This window comes from Aptenodytes patagonicus, chromosome 20, assembly GCF_965638725.1.
Source record: "Aptenodytes patagonicus chromosome 20, bAptPat1.pri.cur, whole genome shotgun sequence".
Lineage (NCBI taxonomy): Eukaryota > Metazoa > Chordata > Aves > Sphenisciformes > Spheniscidae > Aptenodytes > Aptenodytes patagonicus.
The window spans coordinates 1,095,806-1,121,889 of record NC_134968.1 but is presented as its reverse complement, the minus strand read 5'-3'; the positions used below and the strand labels follow the sequence as shown (position 1 = coordinate 1,121,889).

Below are 26,084 nucleotides of genomic sequence, written 5' to 3'. Positions count from 1 at the left end.
GCAAATCAACTACTTGCATATCCCTTGCAATGTACGCTATGAAAAAGGGTTTCACCCATCCTTTTTTCTTCCCTATAGGTGTCACTCTTGAGTTTAATGTGAGGGTATTTGTTCATCTCCAATATTTTATCCAGACATAGTCTGATTAAGTTAGGATACACAATTTTCTTTGGAGCCATGTTACATAATACACCCAACCTTAATTTCTCTGTGAAGTTGTATCTCATTTGTTCCACCTAAATTTAAATACAATATTAATATACCAAATAGATTGTTGGACACACAGGTTTTTTTGCATTGCAGAAAAGTAAAGTTTTATTAGAGGCATTGTTATCAGCAGAAAGTAGATCACCAATTGCACCGCAGATAAGTGTATGTAGATACAGTGATTGCAGATGAAGAATAACGTAAAAAGGAAGAAGTAGATAATTTTAGGAGAGTCCTAGGAATTTTTCATCTCGACTTCATGAATAAAATATGTAGAGCAATCTGTGCGTTGGGTAGGTACACACTGCATGTGCTGTGTGTATTAGCGCGTTGTAGGCTGGGCTGCTCAGATGGCAGTAGGTAGGTCAGGGAAGACCAACGCATCGGTGGTATCTTAACACACTCTTGACTGCCCTGTGGAATGAAAGAAGAAACTATTACTCTGATGGGGAAATCAAGAGTCTCTTGCAGCACTGGCATTTCAGATGTATCCATTATTTAAATGTCCATCTGTGTTAGCGAGAGCGTGGGAAAGGAGCTTAGCCTGTTTCTGTAACTGAAGCTAAGACACCTTGAAATTAAGAGATTTGATTGTGAATGGTTTAATCTCTGTTGCAATTGCAAATGTGGAAGCCATAACACAAGGGATAATATTAACAGGAAAAGAGATGAAACACAAAATATGAAAGCCATGGGGACAGGATAAATTAGGATACTCTTTGGAAGATGTTTCTTACCTGTCTTGTCACCAGATTGACCATGAGAGTAGGAGTTAGAAGAATAAGAGTGGGAGGATATTACCCCTCCTTGGAGAGCTCCTTGAGATGTTCTGTGCAAGGAAAGGAGTTTTTAATGAAAGGAATGATAAATACATTCATAAAGAGACATACTGTGACATAATGTGCAGTGCATGTAACTGCTCAGCTTTTCCTGGACCTTGCAAATATTTCTTTATATTTTTTTATTTCATTCCCTTTAGCTATATTTTCCTAGAAAGTTGTAGAAGCAGAAATAACAAAAGACTGTGGAAGTATAATTCTTCTACTCTCACAGTCCAGCTGTGCTTGCTCATCTGTTGACAGAAGGCAGTATATTATTACCGTTTGGTTTTGCATGGTGATTCCTCTCATGGAATTCACCCTGCACAAACAGGCCAAGAAGAACTGCTTAACTGAAAATATGTCAGCAACTATATGCTCTGTGTTTCCCTTTGTGTTTGATGTGCTTATTAAGTTTATTATATATAAAATTCAATGCACATGCTGTGAAAAAATCTGTTGTATTTAGATTTCAACTACAGACTGCTAAAACATTCTACTCTGTCTTCTGTGAGTCCCAATAGAAAAAAGACTGTGATAGAGTTTATGCCCTTATTTGCAAACAGAATACGTACACAATGTCTTGCTGTCCCTCCTGCAGCAGTGCCCGGTACTGAGCAATCTCCTGTTCCAGGCGAGTCTTGATGCCCAGGAGCATTTTGTACTCCTGGTTCTGACTCTCCATCTCACAGCGGATGCTGGCCAGCTCCTCCTCTACGGAGTTAATCTGCCCTTGGATTTGTTGCAGCAGGCAGCCATAGCGAGATTCGGTTTCTGCCAAGGAGTTTTCCAGAGAGTTTTTCTGGAAGTGGAAATGCAGGAGTTTAGGCCCCGAGCTCTACCCCTCCCTGCCCGTTCCGAGGAGGGAAGAGCCCTCAGCGATCCTGCCCTACGTACCGTGCTGAGCTGTGCCTGCAGTTCGATCTCCAGGTTCTGCATTTCGCGTCTCAGTTCAGTGAGCTGGTGGCTGCTTGTCTGGATGTCCTGGCTGCTGGAAGTGACCTGGCGGTTGACTTCTTCAATCTGCAGGAGTCAAACCCCAAACGCACTTTCTGAGTGAGAAAAGCCCCTCAGGGAGCAGATTTGCTGACTGAGAGCTAAGATAGCCAGGGAGCCTCTCCCTTTCATCCTGTCCTCATCGAGGACAGCCTAGTCATTGCTCCATAGATCCTGACGTTCCACCCACCTTTGCACATCAGACCTGGCCTGCTCCCCCTCTGCCACTGCAGTCTTTCCCCAGCAGCTCTTCCCTTCCCATTCCCTAGCTGTGCAAGTGAGGTGCAGGTGAGCAGCCTCCCTCTTTTAGCCAAAGGCATTGCACGCCCAGTACCAGGGTGTCTGGGTTTTCCTGCAGAAGGAGACTCCACTTTGTGCATTGCTCCGTACCTTGACTTCATACCACTGCTCAACCTCTCTGCGGTTCTTCTCGATGATCTGCTCATATTCGTTTCTCAGGTCGTTCAGTGTCTTTGTCAAGTCTTCGCCAGGGGCAGCATTGACCTCCACGCTCACGTCGCCACCAGTTTGAGACTGCAGCTGTCTCATTTCCTGCAGAGAGTCGAAAGAGGAAAACAAGGAGCACAGGTCATTTCTTCTGCTGGGGAGAGTGGGCAAAGCAGTATCAAGGTACAAAGGAATGACAATCACAGGACATAAGGCGGAATTTACTTGATATGTAACTTTGGGAACCCTGAAGAATCAAAGGACTATGTCTTGGCCATGCTATTTATCATTGGACCGTACCTCCTCATGGTTTCTCTTAAGAGCAATCAGCTCATCCTTCAAGGACTCTAGCTCGGATTCCAGTGAAGACCGAGTACGAGTGAGATCATCCAGGAGATTTCTCAAGCCATTAATATCAGCCTCCACAGTCTGACGGATGACCAGCTCATTCTCATACCTGTACCAAAGAAAAGAGAAGCATTACACATTCGTTTCATTACAATGCGTAGGCTTGGTCATACCACTTGGGACAGGGTATCATCACCTGCACTCATGAATCTCGTAAAATTGATGACATGAATGGTGCAAGGTTCACAGAGAGGTACTCACTTCATTCGGAAGTCATCAGCAGTCATCTTGCTGTTATCGATGTCCAGAAGCAGTCTGTTATTGTCCACAGTGGCAGAAATGATCTGCAAAAGGGGAAGTTGGAGAGGAGTCTTTCTGTGTTCTAGACATCCAGGACAAGAGGAAAGAAGACCCAAAGCTTTGGTAGGGTGGTGTTGTGGGTCTTGGAATTGTTTCCTGCAGTAATGCAGGGGCCACAGAAAGTTGTTGAAATGCCATGCCACAGGAAGTGGTGTGTGCAAGATTTTGACTTCCCCAAACATTCTGGTGAAAGAGTATTTTGATGGAGGAAAGAATGGAAGAACATTGATGCTGGGAGATCACCGACACCTCTGGGTTTGTGCGCTCTGGGTGTGTAAGGAAGTGTAGCCTTTGTCCCTGGTGCTGTAATTCGTCTCATTATAAAAAAAGCTGATTGTAAGGCAAGGCCTTGGTCCTTCCATCTGGTATATGTAGGGGTGTGCAGAGGCAAAGGGAGTCCAGATCTTGCAGTCCAGGTGCTTTGGCTTTGCACTCCATCCAGCTGAACTGGGTGGGAGCAGAGGGAAAGACTGGAAACCACACATGCCTGGTTTGGAGCCACCTGTACAATGTGGGATTTCAGTTACGTGCGCCAGCGTGTTTGGGCCTGGTGGAGCACTCCTTGATGCCTCGGGCTGTGCCCCAGAGCACATCCCTTTCGCTTGTGGGGTGGTGTGGGGGTCTGCTTACCCAAGAGATGGGAGGCGCAGCTCAGCAGGTTTCTGCCTGCGGTACCACCAGCAAGGCCACCCAGTAGCTCCCTCCCAGCCCTTTAGAGCCAGTGCCAGAGGGAAGGAGGAGGTCCTTACAAGTGAGCATATTGTGCGGGAGATGGAGCCACGTTAGTCGGGGCTCTCCTACCTGATTTTGGAGTTGTTCGATGGTCTGGTAGTAGGAGGTGTAGTCCTTTGAAACACTGGGAGCTTGTTTCCTGTACCACTCCCGGATGTGGTGCTCAAGCTGAGCATTTTCTTCCTCCAGCCTTCGCACTTTGTCCAGGTAGGCAGCCAGGCGGTCATTGAGGTTCTGCATGGTGACCTTCTCATTGCCGCTCAGAAGGATGTCCCCCCCAGCACCAAAGCCTCCTGCAAAACCGCCACCAAAGCCTCCTCCCAGGCCACCACCAAAGCCACCACCAAGGCTGCCAGCGCTCATGCCCCCTCCGTAGCCAATGCTGCATGCTCCCCCACCATAGCTTCCACCGCCTATCACAGAGGAGGCATATTGCCTGCAGGAGACGGAGGAACTCCTGCCACTACCGCCACCACAGACGCCTCCACCTCCGCCGCTCCTGTAAGAGGTACTGGATGTTCTCTTGATGCTGCAGCTCATGGTGGAAGTAATCAGATATCCAGCCCCAAATGCAAAGCCCGCTGCACAGCTTGACACAGACAATCAAACTGCAGCCTTCTGTCCTCGCTGATGGCTATTTATACCTTGTTGGGTGGGTGTCACCTGTAAGGCAGTCCAGCTTCCCATGAAGTTTGCCAGCCTTAGTGCTCATACCAAAAGTGATGTGCTAAGGGGAATTTCTTTTGGGGCTTGGGACAGCCCTCCCCATAGGTATTGTCTTTGCATGCTGATTCACACAAAGCATGCACTATAATTTCAGGTGGGTGGCTGTGTGTTAGATTTTGTTTCAGATAGAATGTTGCTGGCAACTTAGTGAGTGAGACTCATTTTAATAGTTCCTCTTTGTTCTTTGTAGTCATTTTTTGTCCTGAAAACAGGTGGTGAAAGCACCACCTAGTTACTCTTTTAATTTCAGAGATGGAGAAATATGAACTCAGGCACCCTGTGTGTGAGTCTTGTTTCATTTTGTCTGCAGAACTGTCAGTAACTGACACTTTTGGAAACAGAATCTCTAAGAATTTAGTTCCTTCCCTACAAAGAAAGCTCATTGTGGGTACTGTCTTTCAGAATGCTTTGTGGTAAATCTCAATAGAATAAGCTTTAAAGAAGCAATGATATTTCTGTTTTCACCAGACTCTGGTAGTATCACTTCCAGGAAATAATCCTATGTCTTGCACAGATCGATGGACATGCAATGATGTAATTTTAAAGTTGTGGGTTTTTAAAACTTTGTGCAAATTTCCAGTCACTCAAAGATTATTTTAAACTGAAATAGATGTGTAGAATCTATAAGGCATCACTGACTCTGTCTTGGGAGAGGAGAACAAAAGGATTCAGCTTTTCAACTTAGCAAAATGGAGGCTAAGATGATTATCAGCTTGCTCTTGAGGAAGGAGATACCAAGGCTATTTAAAATAAAGGACAATCCTGTTGTCCACATAGGAAGGGGCATAATCTGGTTTTGAGTGTATTTGGGCTGGATACTAAGGGGAGCTTTTTATCTATGAGAGGCATAAGGGTCTGGAAGGTGCTTCCATTGTGGGAGCTTTGGATGGAAAAGAGAAAGAGTTTTGAGATTGACCTTGATCAATCAATTGATGGTAGGGATTTTATCCTTGTACAGTAGAGACTCAGCTGTGATGACCCTTTAGATCCCCCTTGCCTTCTATTTTTTGTCTCTCTAACACTGCAGAGGTCTCTAACGCTGCTGCACAATTGCAGCATTTCTGTAAGAGAACAGGATGTGATGATCCCTTCTTTGGAAATGAAATTTTGCCTTTAAATAACTTTTGGAAAACATAAATTTTAAGTCTGAACAACAAGGGGCCTCTTTATGTGAGAGTTAAACTTTGATGGGAATTCATCTCTATTTGGAAGTTAAAAATCACTAGTTCATTTTGTTGTTGGTTTCTTCATTTACGATCTTACTTATACACAGCTTGCAGTTGTGGCTGGAGCAACATTTTCACTCTTAGCCACGACGATTATGAGACCAATAAAAGTCACTAATGCATGTTATGGCTGACTGAAGAATCATGGAAAGCCATTTACCCTCTTTCTTGATACCCCTACACACATTTTCATAGATATGCTGAAGATAATGTAATACTTTGATCTTCATAATTATGATTGTTCTTTTATTGGTAGCTCTCTAATTATCTGCACGTCAGAACCAGTTGCTTTGCATATGTTATTGAAACTGAGTCATCATTATTAAAAAATAAAAATTATTTTCTCACAGGGTGTGATTCCTTAGTCATATTTTCCTCATTAGATTGTTGAAATGCACCTTTATTCTTCCCTATGATATGTTTATTGCTGATAGGCATTAATGCCAGAGGTGTTGATTTTATATCTCCTTCTCAGCATTGTTGCGTCGTTACATCTGACCCAACAATTCCAAACATTTCCCAATGCTGTAATTTCATACCATCAACAGATGCCTTTTCCCTGTCTCTCTGTCCCTCTCTTCTTTTTTTTGAATAGCTGATCTAACTATGCTTACTGCTGTAACTGTATCACAAAGACTTAAACTTCAGACTTTCTATTCTGTAACTCATGGGTATTTCCACGTCTCCTGTGCAGTTTTGGTCCACCATCCTATGGACCTCTTTGGCCTGAGATGGCTGTTGTGAGTCAATTTGGACACACTGGTTTATTTCACAAACCAAAAGAGCCAGGTCTTTTAAGGTGCCATTAACATTCATAACCCTTGTGATGACAGAAGAAGGTCAGACATTTTCTGTTGTAGAGGGTATAGAGGCTGCTCAGCCATTTGAAGAGGCTGTTAGAGCTTTGAAATCGTCTCTTCCCCTGGAAGGCTTTTTGCTCATAATGCACCCCATGAACCCCTGTAAATCAGAGATGTTTGTCTGAAGTAACGATGTTATGAAGCCTTTCCAAGTGCTGTTTACTCACTGGTGAAATTGGATGCAGAGCCACAAACAGATACTCTGAATTGGCAAAAGAACCAAAAGTAGTCAGTGGTTTTCACAGAAGCTATGATGTCATTACTGGATATATGTCTTTAGTCACACAAGAGGGAGAGGACAACCTCAGAAACAATTACAGGTAATTAATTGTTCTACAACAAATGAGTCAACTGTGGTCTTGGTAAGAAGAGTGCTACTCCCATGAGTTTCATCAGGAGCTCCATCTGTGCATTCCTCATCCGTCGCCCATCACCCTTCAGCATCACTTACCTGGGCATTTCTTCAGAGATGAATGATTTCCATAGCCCCAGATTCTGTTCTTATTTTTCTCTTATGTGACTCCCTGGGATGGACCTTTATACCTTGTACACGTGTAGACCTACAGAAAACCCTATTAAATGTGAGCTATTTTAATTCTACAGTCTATCATCTAAACTGTTAGTTCAGTAGTCCTTCCTACTACTGAAAAAGGAAAAGTTTAAAATCAATTCCCAAGAGAAATTAAGCTCTCCCAGTATAGCAATCCTTTCCTGTTCTCTTTCTCTCTGCGTGCTAGAATATGCTGTAATTATCAATGATGCTAACTAATCAAATTCTAAATTCCTCCCTGACAAAGCCCTTTTTTTCCCTTTCCTGTAGATCTTTTCAGAACAGTAAGCAACTGTATTGCTTTTTCTAAGAACCATGGATGAAGTGAAGTGAGTACCAGGAGCAGACAGTGATATCAAGATACCTGACTGAACATATTACAAGGTTTCTGGAGCATCTGCCAGCCTTAGATGGAGGCAGCGAGGCATGCTGTGCTTTTGGCATGCCTATGGCATGTTCCATGCGTTTTCCCCAGTACAGCCCTTGCCCCATACTTAGATGGAGGTAAGCGCCTCATGAATCAGTGGTGATATGCAAGAGGTGGTGTACTGTCAGCAGCAGGAGGACTCCACCAGTGATCTAATCCTGCTGCAGTGACTGGCAGTTTTGCAGTGCGTCCACTCCTTTCAGTCTGAAGATTTTGCATAGCTTTGGTTTTGCAGATTTAACTTAAGACTCTTCATAGTGCTGCCTATTTCACAAAGACCTTACACTCTTACAAATTAGTTCAGAAATGGGGAAAGACATACTGCAGCTCTGGTGTTCCCTTGAGTTCTCTGGATGTGGAAGACTGTATTTTTGATCATGACACTTCTCTGTGCTTCTGGAAGATTAGAAGGAAGCAAAATAACGTTTCAGCACTTATTTATATACACTAACTGTAGTTCAAGTTTCCATAGTCCTGCCTCAAAAAAGATGTCTTCTGAAGCTGTTTTGGTTATGTTAAGTACAGCTGAGACGTGAATGAATTCCAGCAGCCTTTGGAGATGAAAGTCATGTTTGCATTTGCTTTACATCGCTTTCTATACCGTTAAAACCTGAAATGAGCTTTTTTTCCTTTGGAGAAGGGCTTTTGTTCATACAAATTCCTGCTGCTGGACTGAAAAAAGTCAGTTTGGAAACCCAGTTTTTCAACATGAATAGAAAATATCTCTTCTTTGTGGATACTTACTGCAGACTGCAATTATGGTATTGTGATGGCAGAGCCAAGCCACGTGATTACTGAAAGAAGACCTAACCTAAATAATACTCCTGTAAGTTGTTTATGATGAGAAAACCTTTCATTTCATTACCCTAACAGAACAATACGCTCAGTCTTAGATGAAACAGCAAATACTAGAGACCAGATTCGGTAGGTGGAGAAGGGATCAACAGGCATTTATAATTGAATGAAACCTGGCTGATTTTGTGCATCTGATGCACACAGTTATAGATTGAAAAGGGGCTTCACTGTCATCTTCAGAAAGCAAGGTATGTATAAAATAGCTGTTCTAATTTAGTATTGCCCTCTCATCTCCAATTTTATTGCATATTTTATCTTCTTAAGCAGAAAAATAAAGTATAGAAAATACGTTCGGTGGATGAAATGTGTCTCTCATTCCTCTTAAGGCATAGCATCAGCCCACTGAGTGTACTGACAAAAATTGGGTTCTTGGTATTAGTGGTATTTAAATTGAAATTTCTATCATAAAACATAGGAATGTTTTTGGTGCATGACACCGAAGGGAACAGGCACATTGCCTTGTTGGCTGTATTTCCTAACAGCAGTTAGCAATACATAATTCTCTGCATAGTCAATGGTGTAGAAATACTTGATGTCAGGAAACCCATATGTACTGGGACAACCTATACTGAGTCACACCTTCCACAGGAACTCTAGCTATGATGAGCTGAGTAAAGCCAAAGATTAATGGACTCAGATGAGTCGTAGTAGTGGCATTGAGCACAGTTTAGTACATTAACAGTTAATTAAATAATCTTCAGAGAGTTACCCATCATTGGTATTTTCTTTCTCCTTTCACTCACATCATTCAGAGTGTCTTTAGTAAAAAGCAGCAAGGCAAGGGGCCAGAAAGCAATCCGTTAGTGGCCACTAGAAAACAAAATGTTAATGATTTGTAATTTCACAGGAAGGAGAAAAATTATGTCAAGAATGGATTTCTGTTTTCAGCCTTATACCTCTTGCTTTTGAGTAGAGAGTTCCGACAGTCTTACCTGACTGACAGTTCCCATAGGCAGAGCTTGGAAGATGTCACATTTCATACAGCCTTCATACAGCCATGCTCAGAATTAGTGACATTTCCATTTACTCAGTGATATTATCTCGGCATGGTGTCCATTTTCTTAGGGCAAAATAGATTGTTTTGAGAATATGTTACAAAGTATGATAGGACAACCAGTTTTTGATTGGTTAACTTGATAAATACCCATTCAAAGTTTGTTAAATTAAATTTCTCAGACACATTGTTTTTATTTGCATTGCAGAAGTAAAGTTTTATTAGAGGCAGTGTTATCAGCAGAATTTAAGCCCTTAAACAAAGAACTAGTTGACAAAGACAAGTTGAGGAAGGCAAGCATTGCAGAATGGAAGAAGGGGTGAGGAGGCAGGTGAGCAGACACTCCTTCCAAATTGTTCGAGTTGCATCAGCTGTGCTGCAGAAGTCTTCGTTCAGTCTCTCATTGTCCATGTTCAATGCCTCTTAGTTGGAGGATGCCATCACTGCTATTGCTCTAGCACACTCTTGACTGTCCTGTGTAAAGACAGAACAAATCATTGCCTTAAGGGGAAATCTGATCTTTCCTGCTGAACTGAATTCTTTCACCTAACATGCTGTGTTAGCAAGAGAAGCTCAGAGGCTCCAAGCCCAGCAATATCCTAGGCACTTTCTCAGAACCATATTTTTTTTATTCCAATGAGCAAAAACCCATAACTCATCCTGTAAAGTTTATAAACTGTGTTTTATATTTAGGTAGAGAGAAGGGCAAGACTTATTGTATTTTAACCCCTGATTCCTCCATGACAGAGTCAATGAGGTTCTCTCACTCCTGGGCTACTGGACCTGGGAATGTTGCCCAGCCCAAAATACAAAACTTTTTTCTGACAAAAAATATTGTAGTCATTGGGGTAGATGTAATCCATTAATAAACATGTTCTTACAAGTTGTCTTACCTGTCATGTCACCACACTGGGAATGAGAGTAGGAAGTAGAAGAATATGAATGGGAGGATTTTCCACCTCCTTGGAAAGCTCCTTGGGAGGCACTGTAAAAGGAGAGTAATTAGTTCACCAAAAAACCCCTAAGCACTGCATATTCAGTCAAAAAAGACGTTGATGCAGCTCCATGGACAAGAAGTATCTATTAGTAATTAAGTACACAAGGATTTCTTTTTATTCCCTTGCTATAATATGGAATACGTACACAATGTCTTGCTGTCCCTCCTGCAGCAGTGCCCGGTACTGAGCAATCTCCTGTTCCAGGCGAGTCTTGATGCCCAGGAGCATTTTATACTCCTGGTTCTGACTCTCCATCTCACAGCGGATGCTGGCCAGCTCCTCCTCTACGGAGTTAATCTGCCCTTGGATTTGTTGCAGCAGGCAGCCATAGCGAGATTCGGTTTCTGCCAACGAGTTTTCCAGAGAGTTTTTCTGGAAGTGGAAATGCAGGAGTTTAGGCCCCGAGCTCTACCCCTCCCTGCCCATTCCGAGGAGGGAAGAGCCCTCAGCGATCCTGCCCTACGTACCGTGCTGAGCTGCGCCTGCAGTTCGATCTCCAGGTTCTGCATTTCGCGTCTCAGTTCAGTGAGCTGGTGGCTGCTTGTCTGGATGTCCTGGCTGCTGGAAGTGACCTGGCGGTTGACTTCTTCAATCTGCAGGAGTCAAACCCCAAACACGCTTTCTGAGTGAGAAAAGCCCCTCAGGGAGCAGATTTGCTGACTGAGAGCTAAGATAGCCAGGGAGCCTCTCCCTTTCATCCTGTCCTCATCGAGGACAGCCTAGTCATTGCTCCATAGATCCTGACGTTCCACCCACCTTTGCACATCAGACCTGGCCTGCTCCCCCTCTGCCACCGCAGTCTTTCCCCAGCAGCTCTTCCCTTCCCATTCCCCAGCTGTGCAAGTGAGGTGCAGGTGAGCAGCCTCCCTCTTTTAGCCAAAGGCATTGCACGCCCAGTACCAGGGTGTCTGGGTTTTCCCGCAGAAGGAGACTCCACTTTGTGCATTGCTCCGTACCTTGACTTCATACCACTGCTCAACCTCTCTGCGGTTCTTCTCGATGATCTGCTCATATTCGTTTCTCAGGTCGTTCAGTGTCTTTGTCAAGTCTTCGCCAGGGGCAGCATTGACCTCCACGCTCACGTCGCCACCAGTTTGAGACTGCAGCTGTCTCATTTCCTGCAGAGAGTCCAAAGAGGAAAACAAGGAGCACAGGTCATTTCTTCTGCTGGGGAGAGTGGGCAAAGCAGTATCAAGGTACAAAGGAATGACAATCACAGGACATAAGGCGGAATTTACTTGATATGTAACTTTGGGAACCCTGAAGAATCAAAGGACTATGTCTTGGCCATGCTATTTATCATTGGACCGTACCTCCTCATGGTTTCTCTTAAGAGCAATCAGCTCATCCTTCAAGGACTCTAGCTCGGATTCCAGTGAAGATCTAACCAGAGTCAGGTCATCCAGGAGATTTCTCAAGCCATTAATATCAGCCTCCACAGTCTGACGGATGACCACCTCATTCTCATACCTGTACCACAGAGAAGAGAGACAGAGAAATGGGGAAATGGGATGATGACAATCAATAGCACACATCCTTCCAAGGCCAGTTTCCCAATAAAACATGAAGACTCAGTAACACCACTTGGGGCAGTGCTGCCTTGTCTCCTTCGGTTATGAGCAGGATTTGAAAGACATATAAGGTTCACAGAGAGGTACTCACTTCATTCGGAAGTCATCAGCAGTCATCTTGCTGTTATCGATGTCCAGAAGCAGTCTGTTATTGTCCACAGTGGCAGAAATGATCTGCAAAAGGGGAAGTTGGAGAGGAGTCTTTCTGTGTTCTAGACATCCAGGACAAGAGGAAAGAAGACCCAAAGCTTTGGTAGGGTGGTGTTGTGGGTCTTGGAATTGTTTCCTGCAGTAATGCAGGGGCCACAGAAAGCTGTTGAAATGCCATGCCACAGGAAGTGGTGTGTGCAAGATTTTGACTTCCCCAAACATTCTGGTGAAAGAGTATTTTGATGGAGGAAAGAATGGAAGAACATTGATGCTGGGAGATCACCGACACCTCTGGGTTTGTGCGCTCTGGGTGTGTAAGGAAGTGTAGCCTTTGTCCCTGGTGCTGTAATTCGTCTCATTATAAAAAAAGCTGATTGTAAGGCAAGGCCTTGGTCCTTCCATCTGGTATATGTAGGGGAGTGCAGAGGCAAAGGGAGTCCAGATCTTGCAGTCCAGGTGCTTTGGCTTTGCACTCCATCCAGCTGAACTGGGTGGGAGCAGAGGGAAAGACTGGAAACCACACATGCCTGGTTTGGAGCCACCTGTACAATGTGGGATTTCAGTTACGTGCGCCAGCGTGTTTGGGCCTGGTGGAGCACTCCTTGATGCCTCGGGCTGTGCCCCAGAGCACATCCCTTTCGCTTGTGGGGTGGTGTGGGGGTCTGCTTACCCAAGAGATGGGAGGCGCAGCTCAGCAGGTTTCTGCCTGCGGTACCACCAGCAAGGCCACCCAGTAGCTCCCTCCCAGCCCTTTAGAGCCAGTGCCAGAGGGAAGGAGGAGGTCCTTACAAGTGAGCATATCGTGCGGGAGATGGAGCCACGTTAGTCGGGGCTCTCCTACCTGATTTTGGAGTTGTTCGATGGTCTGGTAGTAGGAGGTGTAGTCCTTTGAAACACTGGGAGCTTGTTTCCTGTACCACTCCCGGATGTGGTGCTCAAGCTGAGCATTTTCTTCCTCCAGCCTTCGCACTTTGTCCAGGTAGGCAGCCAGGCGGTCATTGAGGTTCTGCATGGTGACCTTCTCATTGCCGCTCAGAAGGATGTCCCCCCCAGCACCAAAGCCTCCTGCAAAACCGCCACCAAAGCCTCCTCCCAGGCCGCCACCAAAGCCTCCTCCCAGGCCACCACCAAAGCCACCACCAAGGCTGCCAGCGCTCATGCCCCCTCCGTAGCCAATGCTGCATGCTCCCCCACCATAGCTTCCACCGCCTATCACAGAGGAGGCATATTGCCTGCAGGAGACGGAGGAACTCCTGCCACTACCGCCACCACAGACGCCTCCACCTCCGCCGCTCCTGTAAGAGGTACTGGATGTTCTCTTGATGCTGCAGCTCATGGTGGAAGTAATCAGATATCCAGCCCCAAATGCAAAGCCCGCTGCACAGCTTGACACAGACAATCAAACTGCAGCCTTCTGTCCTCGCTGATGGCTATTTATACCTTGTTGGGTGGGTGTCACCTGTAAGGCAGTCCAGCTTCCCATGAAGTTTGCCAGCCTTAGTGCTCATGCCAAAAGTGATGTGTAAGGAAATTTTGTCTGAGGTAAGTAAAATGCATTACCATTCTGTTCAAGTATGTCTGTGTTGATTCACACAAAGCATGCACTATAATTTTATGTGGGTGGCTCTTTGTTGGGTATTTTGTTGGATAATATAATATCTCATAGCTTGCATTAATCTGGCAATATATCGCTAGTAATAGGATTTAATGAAGGCTCCGCCTTGGTTGTCTGTCTCCTTCAGTCTTCTGTGTGGCGAAATTCAGTATTTCACCTTTTGTCTTCCTCCTGTGATCACAGACAATGATTCTTAAGGCTAGCAGCCTCCATGGGACTCTTCATTCATTAATTTATTCAAAAGTTACCTTAGCTAATTAGAAATCTACTTTAATTTACTAAAATAAATTTTTAAAACTGCATTCCCATGTCTGTTATAGAAGAGAACTTTACAATGATTTTTTTACTCTGTTGTCACTGCTTATTTTGAGGAAGGTCCTGCTGGTATTTAACTTTTTCTGAAAGTGCAGGATGGTGATTTCAGTCATTTTCCTTGTTGAAGAAAACTGGGTGACAGCCACAAAAGTAGTATTTTGCAAGGGAAACACATTAAATCTTTTCCTACCAAACAGCCATTAATTTTATTTTAGCTGGTTTAAGTGAACTCAGAAGAAATTGAGAGGAGAAATTTATGATATTTCATATTTTCATAATTGTATTAAAAATAGCCATTTCTCAGAATATGTCCTTGAATTATATAATGCAGTAAAAAAAAGTTTGATGAAAAGATACAGTGCCAAAGATTAGATCTGAAAAAATGCAATCATTATCTGCACTCGTTACAGTGAATTGTGTTTGCCAACGGTGAGAGAATATCTTGCAACATGAAACACAGAGTAAGAAACAATTGTGTATTTTTTTCCACTGCCTATGCAACATGGGATGTTCAGGGACTTGCTTTTTCCATGTTTACTAATCCAGCTTCTATGAAACTGAGAAAAGCCTTGAACAGAAACAAATTCTTGGGTTTCCAGCTGTGCATTAAATATTGGCACTATAAGTCCTACAGAAGAGTCATTTGGCTAGTACAAAGGAAGCACAAGGAGCTGGTGGAACCTCCTGTGAATTACCGCCTCAAAATCAGCTTATCCACAGTGAGGGATGATGAATTCAACCTAGAAGTATTTTAGGAACAGATTCCATATTACAGAAGAAGAAATAAACTCATTAAAATTAGCAAAAGAAGAGTGAGAAGAGATTGAGTCACTGTACACATGAAGGTACACATCAGAGGAGGGAGCAGGATTGTTTGAGTTTGAAGACAGCGTGCCTGTATGTGCCCCATGGATGTAAAAAGAGCTGGGGCTGAAGTCCTGAACAGGAGCAACTTTTGATTGTGCTTTGCTCTTGGCATGTAGCTGCTGCCATTCAGCTTCTCAAACACCCCATGAAACAGCACTCCTACCTGCCTGTCTCCTGGAGCAGCACAGGCGCCAAGAAAACTGCTTACAAACAAGATTCCTGCTCCCACCATGCCCCTGAGAACCAACAGACAACTACTTGAAAATAGTACAGCTTCACCCTGGGTAAGGCCATATTCTTGTAGAGTCTTCTGTTTTGGGGTTTTTTAATAGGTTTATGATTTTACGATAGGCCTTTGTATATCCATAGATCTAATTTTCTTCTTTTATCATAAGAATTATATAGAAAGGCTTGTCAACAAAATATTGTTGAGTTGGAAGGGGACAGGTGTGAACTGTTACCACTAGAATGTTATCTGCTATCTGTAGAAGTGCTTAGTCTTTAGAGGCTTAATATGCAATGAGATATAAACTTGAGGTGCTGAATCCCAGAGCTTGAATTCAGCTGCCTAAAGGCACGTCCTTGTAGGTACTGCCAGTGACTTCCAAAGAACCTAGAGGAGTTAGCTCTGACTCCAGAAGGAAAGGGACTTCAATATGTGGGAAATAGTCCTTAAGAGAGAAACAAAATTTTGAACTTAAAGTGAAGCTGAATCATGAAAAAATCTACAAAATTATGACTTATCAACTTTTTGTCAACTAACTTTAATTAGAAACACCTTCATGTCAGTCGTGATTTTACATACTGCTGTGTTTAGAGAGAATGCTGTCATATCCTTGGTCATGATGTGCCTCCTTCTGAGGCTGAAACACTCTAGGATACTACCTAGTGCACATGCAGAAGTTTTTTCTATACCTTTTCCACCATTCCCTGAATCTTTTCCAGCTCTATCATGTTATTTTTGAGACAGGGTCACCAAAGTTACAGCACTCAAAGTACAGCCCAGGGTATCCATGTGCCCTAGACTGATACAGTGAAATTAGTGATGTTCTTCATTTTGATCTTCTGTATATTGAATGGAGACTCATCTCTGTGGCCACAACCTTCAGAGGACATATCCCCAAAATGCATAGTCCTCCATGGAAGACCCCAGCTGTATTCCATTCATCCAGACATTCTCACTGTCTATATCCACAGGGTTTTCCTCAGTCTTTGTTCAAGATACAGTGAGATTCCTTATTCCCCTCTCATACTCTCTTTTAATTTCGTTAGCCACACCAGTGACTTTCTCCTGAAAATCCTTCATTCCCTCAAACTGGGTCTTTTACTAGGTCCTGTCTCCATTCTGCCTATTTCAATCCCTTCTGAACTTCACCATATGATGTGTAGCACTTAGTGCCTGTTGGGCAGCAAGGTAATTACGAGAAAATAAATACTCTTTAAATGTTAATTTAAAGTGTAGATTGACATCTGTGGAGGTAGTTGTAACATATAAGGTGCAAGAGGTAACAACACAGTACCCTCTACAGGGCTCTGGCATAAGCACAGTTGATTACTTTGAAATAATCCACATACCATTTACTATGAACAACACATTTCTTTCTAGATGATGAGTGTACTCCAAGTATCTAAAACAAAGAAATAGAAATCAGCATTACTAGAATCTCATTATTCCTGTTGTATGTCACTGAAAATATTTGTGTCGCACAAAGTCTGTTTAACAAGTCTGCAAAACCTAGTTCATGCAAGCACAACACAAACAAATACAGACTTCAGTTTGGTGTAGGTCAAGTATTTCTATTTCCCTGAATGGTTTCCATGGGTTGAGAAAGTTTGCATGGCAATGTGACCTGTATTTCTGGAAATTAATTTTGCATCTATTCTCTCGATCCACACCCTTGTGCATTGACTTGTTTTACCTTTAATCAATGGTGCTAGCTCCTCTTCCACACAAACCACATTTTCTTTGACTCTTTATTCACCACTAGAGGCCACTCCCTGAGCACACACATCAGCAGTTAAGCCTGCAAGTTCATGTACAGGTGAAATATACCCTTCACTTGTGCAGCCTCAGGGTAATTTTGGCCCCTCGTTTGCCCGGGATACTCTGCTAGCCTTTGGAGCTCGGACCGCTGTGTGCCTTTTTTTAAAACTTAGCTTCACCATAGACATCCTGTCTTGGCCAGGTTACGACAGAGCCTTCTGCAAACAGCTGTGTGAGCTGAACCTGCCTCAGGGGGCAACTCAGAGAGACTGGCATGCTGGGCAGGCACTAGTATTTTATGTTCCTTTCCAGGTTTTCCATTGCTGGGTTTACTTGCGAGCTGCACAGCCTATTGTTGACGTGTGTTCTGTGTTGCCTAGGTGGTAGCTGTACAATGGACTAAGACTTTCAAATGAGTCTTAGTTGACTTCAAATGAGGAATTGAGATGCTAACTTCTCATTAAAATTAATAAATCTGTGGTTTATGATCTGCCTACTTTGGCAGCCCTCTCTCCTCCAAAATATCATGCAGAAATTCCTGAGATTCCTCAAACGTGCACAAGAGAGTGCTTTGAAAGGCCTAGGACAATACATTTCATTTCCTTTGATCTCTGAGTTTGTTAGTCTCCAGAAGGCAAAGTTATTTTTTTCAACTAAGTCTCTGGAAATGGGTTTTATCCATGGGGGTGGGCTGCAATGAAACAAGCTACTGTTTGTTTTCATGAACAAAGTTGTCCCAGTCACTGGAGAAAGCTATACTATAATTTCTTTGAAATAATGACTATAAAAAAGCGTATAAAAAAGCCGGACAGAAGCAAATGCAACTCCCAAAAGATAGCTAATAACAAGAGAGTGCTTTCTGATTATTTGTTTGTTGAGTTGCTCTGAGCTGTTGCAGCAGCCAAGCAACCAAATTTTTTGCAAACTGTAGTCAGGAATGTTTTTAAGTAACAGTTGGATGTGGCTGAAAGAGTTTATGTTAATTTTCTTCACAGTACAGATCTTCCTATATCCAAAAGTAAACATTCCAGGTACTTTTGCATGTACTTCATTTGTCACAGGTAGAAGGCAAATATTGCTGTTAGGATTAACATTTTATGGAGGAGAACTTTGTAAAGATCCTGTAAATTATATTTCCTTTAAACTTCTTTTACTTGTCTGTTCAAAAACAGATCCCTAGTTTGTGCATTTCCAGTTTAAACTGATGAGTGTCAGATAAGTTTTTGTGAATCACAAATTGAAACATTCCGTTCATTTTACAATCATGGTTCTGTAATCATTCATGTTTCTTTGTGTCAGGCCTGGGTGGGCACTCATTTGATGCCAACTTTATTAGCATTCATACAGTGCTGAGATTCTGCAGTCTGTTCTGGGCTGATATTCAACTGCTATTGAGTCTTAGAGCTCAGCTCCACAAGAGTATATGGCACGTTATTAAAAAACAAAGGCGCAGCACAGGATGCTCCAAGAAGATTATGATCTGCCCTGAATGCTCAGAAATTGTGCTTTAACTCTAAATGTCATTATCAACTATTGTAATGTATCATCAGCTTTTCTACCTGGAGGCATGTGTTGGCATGGCTTTGTACTTTCTTTTTAAGCGTTTACACCTACAGAATGGAAGAAAACCTACACATAAGACTCTGGTTGCATCAGACAGAAATGAAGTTTTATTAGCGACATTTTCCTGATACAGAACAACCCAAGTAACAAACAGGTTGAATCTGTAAAGCAAGTAGCTCAAGTGCCAATGATTGAAGCCACAAAGCATTCCGGGCAGAAGCAGCGCATAGCATGCATGGCAGGTGGGCAGGTGGCCCATCTGAGTAGCTCTGATGGGCCTTTTTGGATAGATGGCATCAGCAACGTTGAGGAACTGTTAAGAGTATCTGTCTTTCCTCAGGAGCATGGGGAATGTAGAGGATTTGGGCCAATTTCTGTTTGAAAGGTCTTGCACTGTAGGATCCTCAATGTATATTCTTAGTCAAAAGATTTTCTTCCATACCCTGTTTAGAAATAAAGAAAGCATTAATTTCTTCAGTACTGGTACTGAATCTCTGAGGCACCAGTATTTACCAGACAGAAAAGAAGCTTGATTTTGTGATAGGTGACGATAAGCATTCCAAAAGCATAAAGGAAAACTTCAGCATGGTACAAAAGCAGCGGTATTTGTGAGGTTCTGCAAAAAATGAGAGGTGTGAAGAAAAACAGCTGGGGTTTTAACTACATGATTAGCTGATGTCACCCACAAAATTGAATAGAAATTGAATTCAACTCCACTTCTCTTTCTTAAGTGGAGTTGATCCTTTGCACACAAAGAGGAAAGAATTTTTAATAAAAGTAAATCTAACACTTCCCAGAAATTTTAGTTTATCCTCGGTACTGTTTACCTCCAGAAAAGTATGTTGATACAGGGTATAAATTAGTAAGGATGGGACTGAGAGAACAGTGTGACCATACAACAATTCTCACCTTGGCTTTCACCACCACTCCTGCAGGCCTGAGACTGGGAAGATGAAGAGTAGGAGTGGGAACTGCTGACACCTCCTGAGATCCTTCCTCCTCCTCCTCCTCCTCCAACAATACTACTGCATCCACCACCACTTCCCCCTCCTATTCCTCCACTTCCTCCTCCCATTCCTCCTCCCATTCCTCCTCCCATTCCGCTGCCGGAGGAAATGCCACCACCTCCATATCCACCACTCATGCTACCACCTCCTCCTCTTCCTCCTCCAGAAGAATAGCCACCACCTCCTATTCTACAACCTCCCACGCCTCCTCCCATGCCTCCTGGTGGGATTCTGCAAAGAGAGAGAAAGAAGGAGAAAAAAAGTTAATCAAATGCATTTTTCATCTCAGAAGGAAATCTGTCTACAGATACTGCACGGAAGTCTGCACTTCTTTTGTCTACTTCTCCTTTTTAGAACCTAGCACAGATCAGCAAGACAACCGATGCAGTGCCAAAAATCAACGTCCCTTTCAATTACAGCTTGAATGCAAGAGTTTTTGCTTTTCCCACATTCTGCTCAGATATTTCTTGCAAGATTTAGCATTGCTGCTTTATCAGTGTATGGTGTCACTGCTCTCCAAATTGGAAAGGCAGAAAATGAAGCTTTAGCTGTTCTTTCAGGCGCCACTTAAAAGCAGAAGCAGGCTCACTGCATAAGGGAAACCGAAGTAGCTTGAACTTTCAGAGAATTGCACCCTGAGACTTTTATGAAGGTTTAGAAAACTATGGTCATTTTCCTGCTTACAGTCTTTTCCAAGGTGACTTCTGTCTGTTCAGTTCCTGGCCTTTTCTGGAACCAGGGTAAAGGTAAGGTTCTGTATGTGGGTTTCCCTGTCCAGCCCCAAATCGGTAGTTCAGAATTCCTGCATTAATTTTTCCTCACATGATTTATATTCTGAACAGGTTTGCCAAGAAATGTATAGTACCTCAAACCTGGGAGGCGATTGGTCAAGATAGCTGAATTAGCCTCATTTCAGTACAAAATCTGTTTTGCAAATCTAGACTGTTAGTTTCCTGTCTTTGTGACTAAACTAGCAACCGTGGGTTTCACATAAAGCTGTGTTCTTTTGTCAGTTTACATACACAAGGTCTTGCTGCCCTTCCTCAAGCAGTGCCCGGTACTGAGCAATCTCCTGTTCCAGGCGGGTCTTGATGCCCAGGAGCATCTTGTACTCTTCATTCTGACTCTCCATCTCACAGCGGATGCTGGCCAGCTCCTCCTCCAAGGGGCCGATCATACACTGGATCTGCTGCAGCTGCATGTTGTAGCGACGTTCTGTGTCTTCCAAGCTGGACTGCAAAGAGTCTACCTGCAAATGGAAAACAAAATACAGTGTTTATGGGAATGTGGCAAGTTTAACTCATTTTTGTGGAAAAATTGGAGATCTTCACAAACCAGAAAAAAGCATATCTTTGAAGATAAGTATCCCATTCTCTACAGATAGAGTACTTTCTAGGTGTAACCATTCTTTCATTCTAGTGACACATACAGCCTGTGTCACAGGTGAAGCAGAAGCAAATACCTTTACTTACCATGCTGATTTGCGACTGCAGCTCAATTTCCAGGCTTTGATATTCACGTCTCAGCTCAGAGATCTGTTGGTTGCTTGATTGTATCTCTTGGCCACTTGAGTGGACTTGTTGATTAACTTCCTCCATCTGAAAAATTCACATACAAAATTGAGGCATTTTTGATAATAAGAAAACATTGTGGGGTTATCATAAAAGCATTGAGAAAGCAATCCATAAGAGTGAAGAAAGATCTAATGCAGACTGACCGTGTATTTCCCACATGCCACTCTGCTAACTCACTCTGTGTAATTCACCTTGCTACTGGAACACAGAGATTCTACATGCTTTACACATAACCTTAATACTCCAGAACTGACCTGTTACAGTAAACTGCTTAAAGTCATTTAAAGTCCCTTAAATAATACATGATAAGTTGTCTTTCCTCTGCTGGATGTAAATAGGTCCGGTTCTTTGTGAAAGATTTAGTAACTGAAAAAACGCTGTGCTTTACCTTGGTTTCATACCAGCTTTCCACCTCTCTCCGGTTGTTCTCAATAAGCCGTTCATATTCACAACGCATTTCATTTAATTTTTCCATCAAATTAATGCCAGGAGTAGCATTGACCTCCACGTTGACATCACCACCAGACTGTGTTTGCAGTCCTTTCATTTCCTGAAAAAAAACCACAGAAAAACCCACCAGGTTCTCAAGGGGTGAAGGTAAGGAGAAATGTAGTTTCAAATAAAGGAAAAGAAAGGGACACAAATCCTCACACAGCCGTATCGCTCCTACAAAGGGGGCCTCATCTGCCCCTGTCATGAAAGGGAACAATTTGGCCATTCCTAAGCCAAACTTTACAGTGCACAGTAGCCAGGCACCACATACAAATTGACCCTGACATTTTCTCCTCAGGGTCATAAGGAATTCTATGCAGCGTGCTCTTTGTGAAAATCCTTTTATGTGTTTTTCTTCTCAATGGGAAAAATCATTGCAGCTAGTATAAATATTTTCTTTTGACTCGTCCATATATTCTAACCAATTTTCTTTCCATGAGTTCATCAACAAAATTGTACTTTGTACTGAAAGCCATTCATTTCCCTGATCTCATTTTGCCACATGTTGACCTAGGTGTCTTTTTACATCATTTGCGGGCAGCTATGGATGCTACATACTCCTGAAAATCAAAGCCAGATTGTGTCAAGTTGTATGATCAAAGCCAGCGGCCAAAATCTGGTTACTGCTAGTGGAAGAAATCCACAGGAAATTCTCTGAGTGTTGAGTTTTCATTAGTTACTATTTTAAAGTGTGGAGAAACTTACCTCTTCGTGGTTCTTCTTGAGACAGATCAGTTCCTCTTTTAGGGATTCAAACTGTGTCTCCAAGTCAGATCTGGCTAGAGTCAGTTGATCCAAAAGCGGACGTAATCCATTAATATCACTTGCCACACTCTGGTGGAGAGTATATTCAGTTTCATACCTAAATGACAGACAAGAAAGATAGTAAAAGTGCTGCCAGACCTCTTTGTTTGTTATCTTGATTATGAACAGTTCCCATCAGTACGTCTTTGGTATTTAATCCCATTGCTCAATTCTTAAAAGAAAAGACCTAATTCTCTTTCCATCTCCAATAGCTTTGTTTGATTTCAGTAGAGTTTCTCTCTATGAGATTTATATGATGAGGATTATGCTTATAAATCTACATGCAAGGATGGAGGAACTTAAAATGTAGTCCTTTAAATGGCACTCTTCAATAACTTATCTGGAGAAAAATAATAATGAAAGACTAACAAAATCATTCTCAGAATGCTTTTCCCAATAATTGTATATTCTGTCATTGGAGCCAAAGGCTATAGCATCTACAAAGATTAATTGGCAATATGAACTCATGGAGGGTAAAGGGAGGCAAGATGGAATGAGACAGGAAGGGAAAGACTCACTTCAGTCTGAAGTCATCCACAGTCATTCTGGTGTTGTCAATGTCAAGAAGGATCTTGTTAAGGTCCACATTTGCACAAACAATCTGAAAGGGAGAGGGCAGATGTTATTTGGTCAGTTGTCTTTTCAGTCCGACACACAGATAGAGGGAAGAAATACCTGTGCAGAAACACATTTCAGAATATCTTTATGGTAATGTCAAGCCTGACTAGTGCTGCAGGAGCTATATATAGAGAGAAGAGTTATTGCTTCCAGTTAAAAGAAAGTGCCTTTGCTGTCAATTTTGGTTTACAAATATCCATTAAAGATGTAATGCCTTGTTGGAAAGAATAACTAAATAAACTCCTCTTATTCCAAAAACAGTGGGAAAGCATAATTACCATTGCATTTGGCAACAACCATATTCATGTAGGGGATACGGGACTATTAAATGGCTGAGGGCTAGAATTAGACTAAATGCACGTATTGGCTCATCCTGTATATTCACAAAAAGATGCAATTAATATGACCATTAGTAGCACAACATAAGCAAGCAATGATTATATCCTGTTCAAGAGAGTGAGGAAAAAACAAGCAAGAGCACAGCGTTGAAGGGAGCACTGGACAGGCCCCACAATGGGTGCCCTAGTAATGATCTGCCATTGCACCAAACAATGCTACCTGCGCCAAATACAAGCGTGCCAGAATATGCATATCACCCACAGCAGAGAAAAACTGGTAGTCAGGCTTTGTCACCACACCAGTCTGCTTCCTGGCTAAAACAAGGGAATATATCGCCCCAAATAGGGATATTGTGCTGCAGGAGGCAAGTGCCGTTCTAATGAGAATCTGTTCAAAGTTAGTCAAATTACATCATACCTGGTTTTGCAGTTCTTCAATTGTTCTGTAATATTGGCTGTAGTCCCTGGTACAAGTGGGACCTTGATTTTTATACCACTCCCTGATCAGTTGTTCAAGCTGAGTATTTTCATCCTCCAAGCGTCGCACTTTATCCAAGTAAGAAGCCAGGCGATCGTTAAGGTTCTGCATGGTCAGCTTTTCATTTGTGGAGAGCAAGCCGGCATCTTCACCAAACCCCATTCCACCAAAACTACCTCCACTATAGCCACCACCACCAAAGCTGCCACCACCAAAGCCACCACTACCCCCGAAGCCACTAAATCCACCTCCACTATAGCCACCACCACCAAAACTACCTCCACCGAGGCCAGATCCATAACCACATCCCATTCCTCCAAAACCACCCCCACCTGATCCAAATCCTCCTCCCATATTTCCACAGACCATTCCTCCTCCATAACTACCACCACTCATTCTCCCACCATAGCTACTGCGGCTAATCCTTCCACAACTGCCACTGCTAAAGCCCCCTCCATAGTTGTTCCTGGAAACTCCTCCACCAAAGCTTCTCCCAGAAAAGCCTCCGCTTCCTCCAGAAGAGGTGTATCTTCTAGAGGACACTGAGGAGTATCCACCAGACTTACGTACTCCACAGCTGCTGCCCCCTCCACCACCTCCACCACTACATGCTCCACCACCACCACCACCTCCACTGCTAATTCTAGTGGTACTAGTCGAAGACTTAGTGCCGCAGCTCATAGTGACAGCAGGTAAGAGTCTAACCACAATCCCAAATTTAGGTGCACAGCCTGATAAGATTCAGGACTGCAAATTTTCATCCCCAGCGCTCTCTATTTATACTTTTGACAGCGGGTGTCACCATCAGGGTGTTTCCTTCTCTCAGGGCATTTACCAACCTTGTTGTTTGTGCCAAGAATAATTTGCCGAACAGTATTTTTGTGCTGATATCTCAGGCAATCTAGCCCATTGCTGGGTTTATGGTGTTTGTTTAAGACTGAACATTTCATTTCTTTTGGGTGGCATTCTTTTCATTTAGCTTTTTCTGGAACAGGTAGTGTTTTGCCTCATGCAGCCTGGATCTGCTTTACGACAGAAAAGCCACTTTATACAGGATCCTGTTGGAGCTAATGTTGAGATAATGTATACCTGATGGAACTGTACAGAGAGAATTTTTGTTCTCAGTTCTTCCCTAAAAGAAAGATGAGGCCCAAATCACTCATGTTAGATTGTGCGTTTATTTGTTCAATTATTAATCTTTCTTTGCTAAGATTTTTGTAGCTGCTATTGTCAAAGACTATTGTTTTCTTTTGCTCTTTCATATTTTGTGCATTTAAGATCTTCTACACTGCTTATATTCTTTTTCTCACTATACATGATAGTGCAAGAGTTTTATTAATAGGACTGTATGACTTGTCTATTTAGATTGTTCAACTTGTGTATCCCTGCCATCACTTAGAGAACATATTTATTTATATGAGAAGCCTCTTTCAAGCAATGCAGTGGGATTCTTATTTAAAAATCAAAATCCTTCCTTTGTGAAGAAAGTGATAGGACAGTACACTAGATAGCTAAGTCCTAGAAATCAAAGAGAAAAAAAATATTGGATTTTTTTCACCAAAGAGCTGTTGATCTGAAATAGTAGGAAGATTAAGGATACTTTAATTGTATTATAAACTCAACTGTAGCACAATTGGAAGCTGTATTAATGCAGACAATGACCTATAAACTACTGTGTGGGAAGACCTTTTATGGTTTAATATAAAGCTGCTCATTCTCTCTATTGTTATTATGTTATATATTGCAGATGATAGAGTAATTATATGTACTGCTCATAATGCAGAGATCCTTGAGACTCTAAAATAGTATCCTGAGAGAAAAGTTGAAAGGCTTTTTACACAAATCAGTTGAAATCAGACTGTTGAGACCACAAAAGAAATTACACCATACTTCAGTCTTGCACCGATCCCCAGAAGTTTACCCAAGATGGACTTGTAAATGGTTTTCATTCTCAGTTGTTAGATTTTATGCTAAAGCAGAGTATCTGAAGACAGAATTGCATGTTTCTGAAAAATCTAAGAAGAGTCTGGGTTCGGGCAACCTGTGCCGACTGACTGACTGATTCCAGATGACTAACACAAAAAAAAATACGCTTGTGTTATAATGGTTCATCTTTGTCCTGGGTGAAAACTAAATATTCTGGTTCAAATGCAGAATCTCATTT

General features: G+C 42.6%; 3 protein-coding genes across 3 annotated transcripts; all 3 read right to left on the bottom strand.

Annotated features, from left to right (window-relative positions):
- Positions 1–287: 287 nt before the first annotated feature.
- On the bottom strand, positions 288–4,521 carry LOC143169354 (keratin, type I cytoskeletal 17-like). The gene is made up of 8 exons (XM_076356682.1): positions 3,978–4,521; positions 3,078–3,160; positions 2,769–2,925; positions 2,412–2,573; positions 1,923–2,048; positions 1,601–1,827; positions 945–1,036; positions 288–621 (listed from the first exon to the last, which is right to left on the bottom strand). The coding sequence occupies exons 1-8, from the start codon at positions 4,446–4,448 to the stop codon at positions 602–604; spliced, it is 1,338 nt and encodes a 445-aa protein (XP_076212797.1). The 5' UTR covers positions 4,449–4,521; the 3' UTR covers positions 288–601.
- Positions 4,522–9,733: 5,212 nt separating this feature from the next.
- LOC143169364 (keratin, type I cytoskeletal 19-like) lies at positions 9,734–13,675 on the bottom strand. The gene is made up of 8 exons (XM_076356697.1): positions 13,107–13,675; positions 12,207–12,289; positions 11,858–12,014; positions 11,501–11,662; positions 11,012–11,137; positions 10,690–10,916; positions 10,440–10,531; positions 9,734–10,020 (listed from the first exon to the last, which is right to left on the bottom strand). The coding sequence occupies exons 1-8, from the start codon at positions 13,599–13,601 to the stop codon at positions 10,001–10,003; spliced, it is 1,362 nt and encodes a 453-aa protein (XP_076212812.1). The 5' UTR covers positions 13,602–13,675; the 3' UTR covers positions 9,734–10,000.
- Positions 13,676–18,693: 5,018 nt separating this feature from the next.
- Positions 18,694–24,652, bottom strand: LOC143169276 (keratin, type I cytoskeletal 17-like). Its single transcript, XM_076356580.1, has 8 exons — positions 23,861–24,652; positions 23,005–23,087; positions 22,388–22,544; positions 21,579–21,740; positions 21,089–21,214; positions 20,639–20,865; positions 19,519–19,847; positions 18,694–19,052 (listed from the first exon to the last, which is right to left on the bottom strand). Exons 1-8 carry the CDS (start codon positions 24,599–24,601, stop codon positions 19,027–19,029), a joined length of 1,851 nt encoding a protein of 616 aa, XP_076212695.1. The 5' UTR covers positions 24,602–24,652; the 3' UTR covers positions 18,694–19,026.
- Between the last annotated feature and the right edge of the window lie 1,432 nt (positions 24,653–26,084).

Excerpts from the sequence above, each read along its gene's own strand:
- LOC143169354 (XM_076356682.1), bottom strand. The coding sequence starts at position 4,448 with ATGAGCTGCAGCATCAAGAGAACATCCAGTACCTCTTACAGGAGCGGC. Across the intron at positions 3,161-3,977 it reads TCGAACAACTCCAAAATCAG|ATCATTTCTGCCACTGTGGA; the intron begins GTAGGAGAGCCC and ends CCCCTTTTGCAG. Across the intron at positions 1,037-1,600 it reads GAGGGACAGCAAGACATTGT|AACATCTCAAGGAGCTCTCC; the intron begins GTACGTATTCTG and ends TTCCTTGCACAG.
- LOC143169364 (XM_076356697.1), bottom strand. The coding sequence starts at position 13,601 with ATGAGCTGCAGCATCAAGAGAACATCCAGTACCTCTTACAGGAGCGGC. Across the intron at positions 11,663-11,857 it reads TTAAGAGAAACCATGAGGAG|GAAATGAGACAGCTGCAGTC; the intron begins GTACGGTCCAAT and ends GACTCTCTGCAG. Across the intron at positions 11,138-11,500 it reads AGCAGTGGTATGAAGTCAAG|ATTGAAGAAGTCAACCGCCA; the intron begins GTACGGAGCAAT and ends TGACTCCTGCAG.
- LOC143169276 (XM_076356580.1), bottom strand. The coding sequence starts at position 24,601 with ATGAGCTGCGGCACTAAGTCTTCGACTAGTACCACTAGAATTAGCAGT. Across the intron at positions 19,848-20,638 it reads GAAGGGCAGCAAGACCTTGT|AATCCCACCAGGAGGCATGG; the intron begins GTATGTAAACTG and ends CTCTCTTTGCAG. Across the intron at positions 19,053-19,518 it reads GAGTGGTGGTGAAAGCCAAG|GGTATGGAAGAAAATCTTTT; the intron begins GTGAGAATTGTT and ends ATTTCTAAACAG.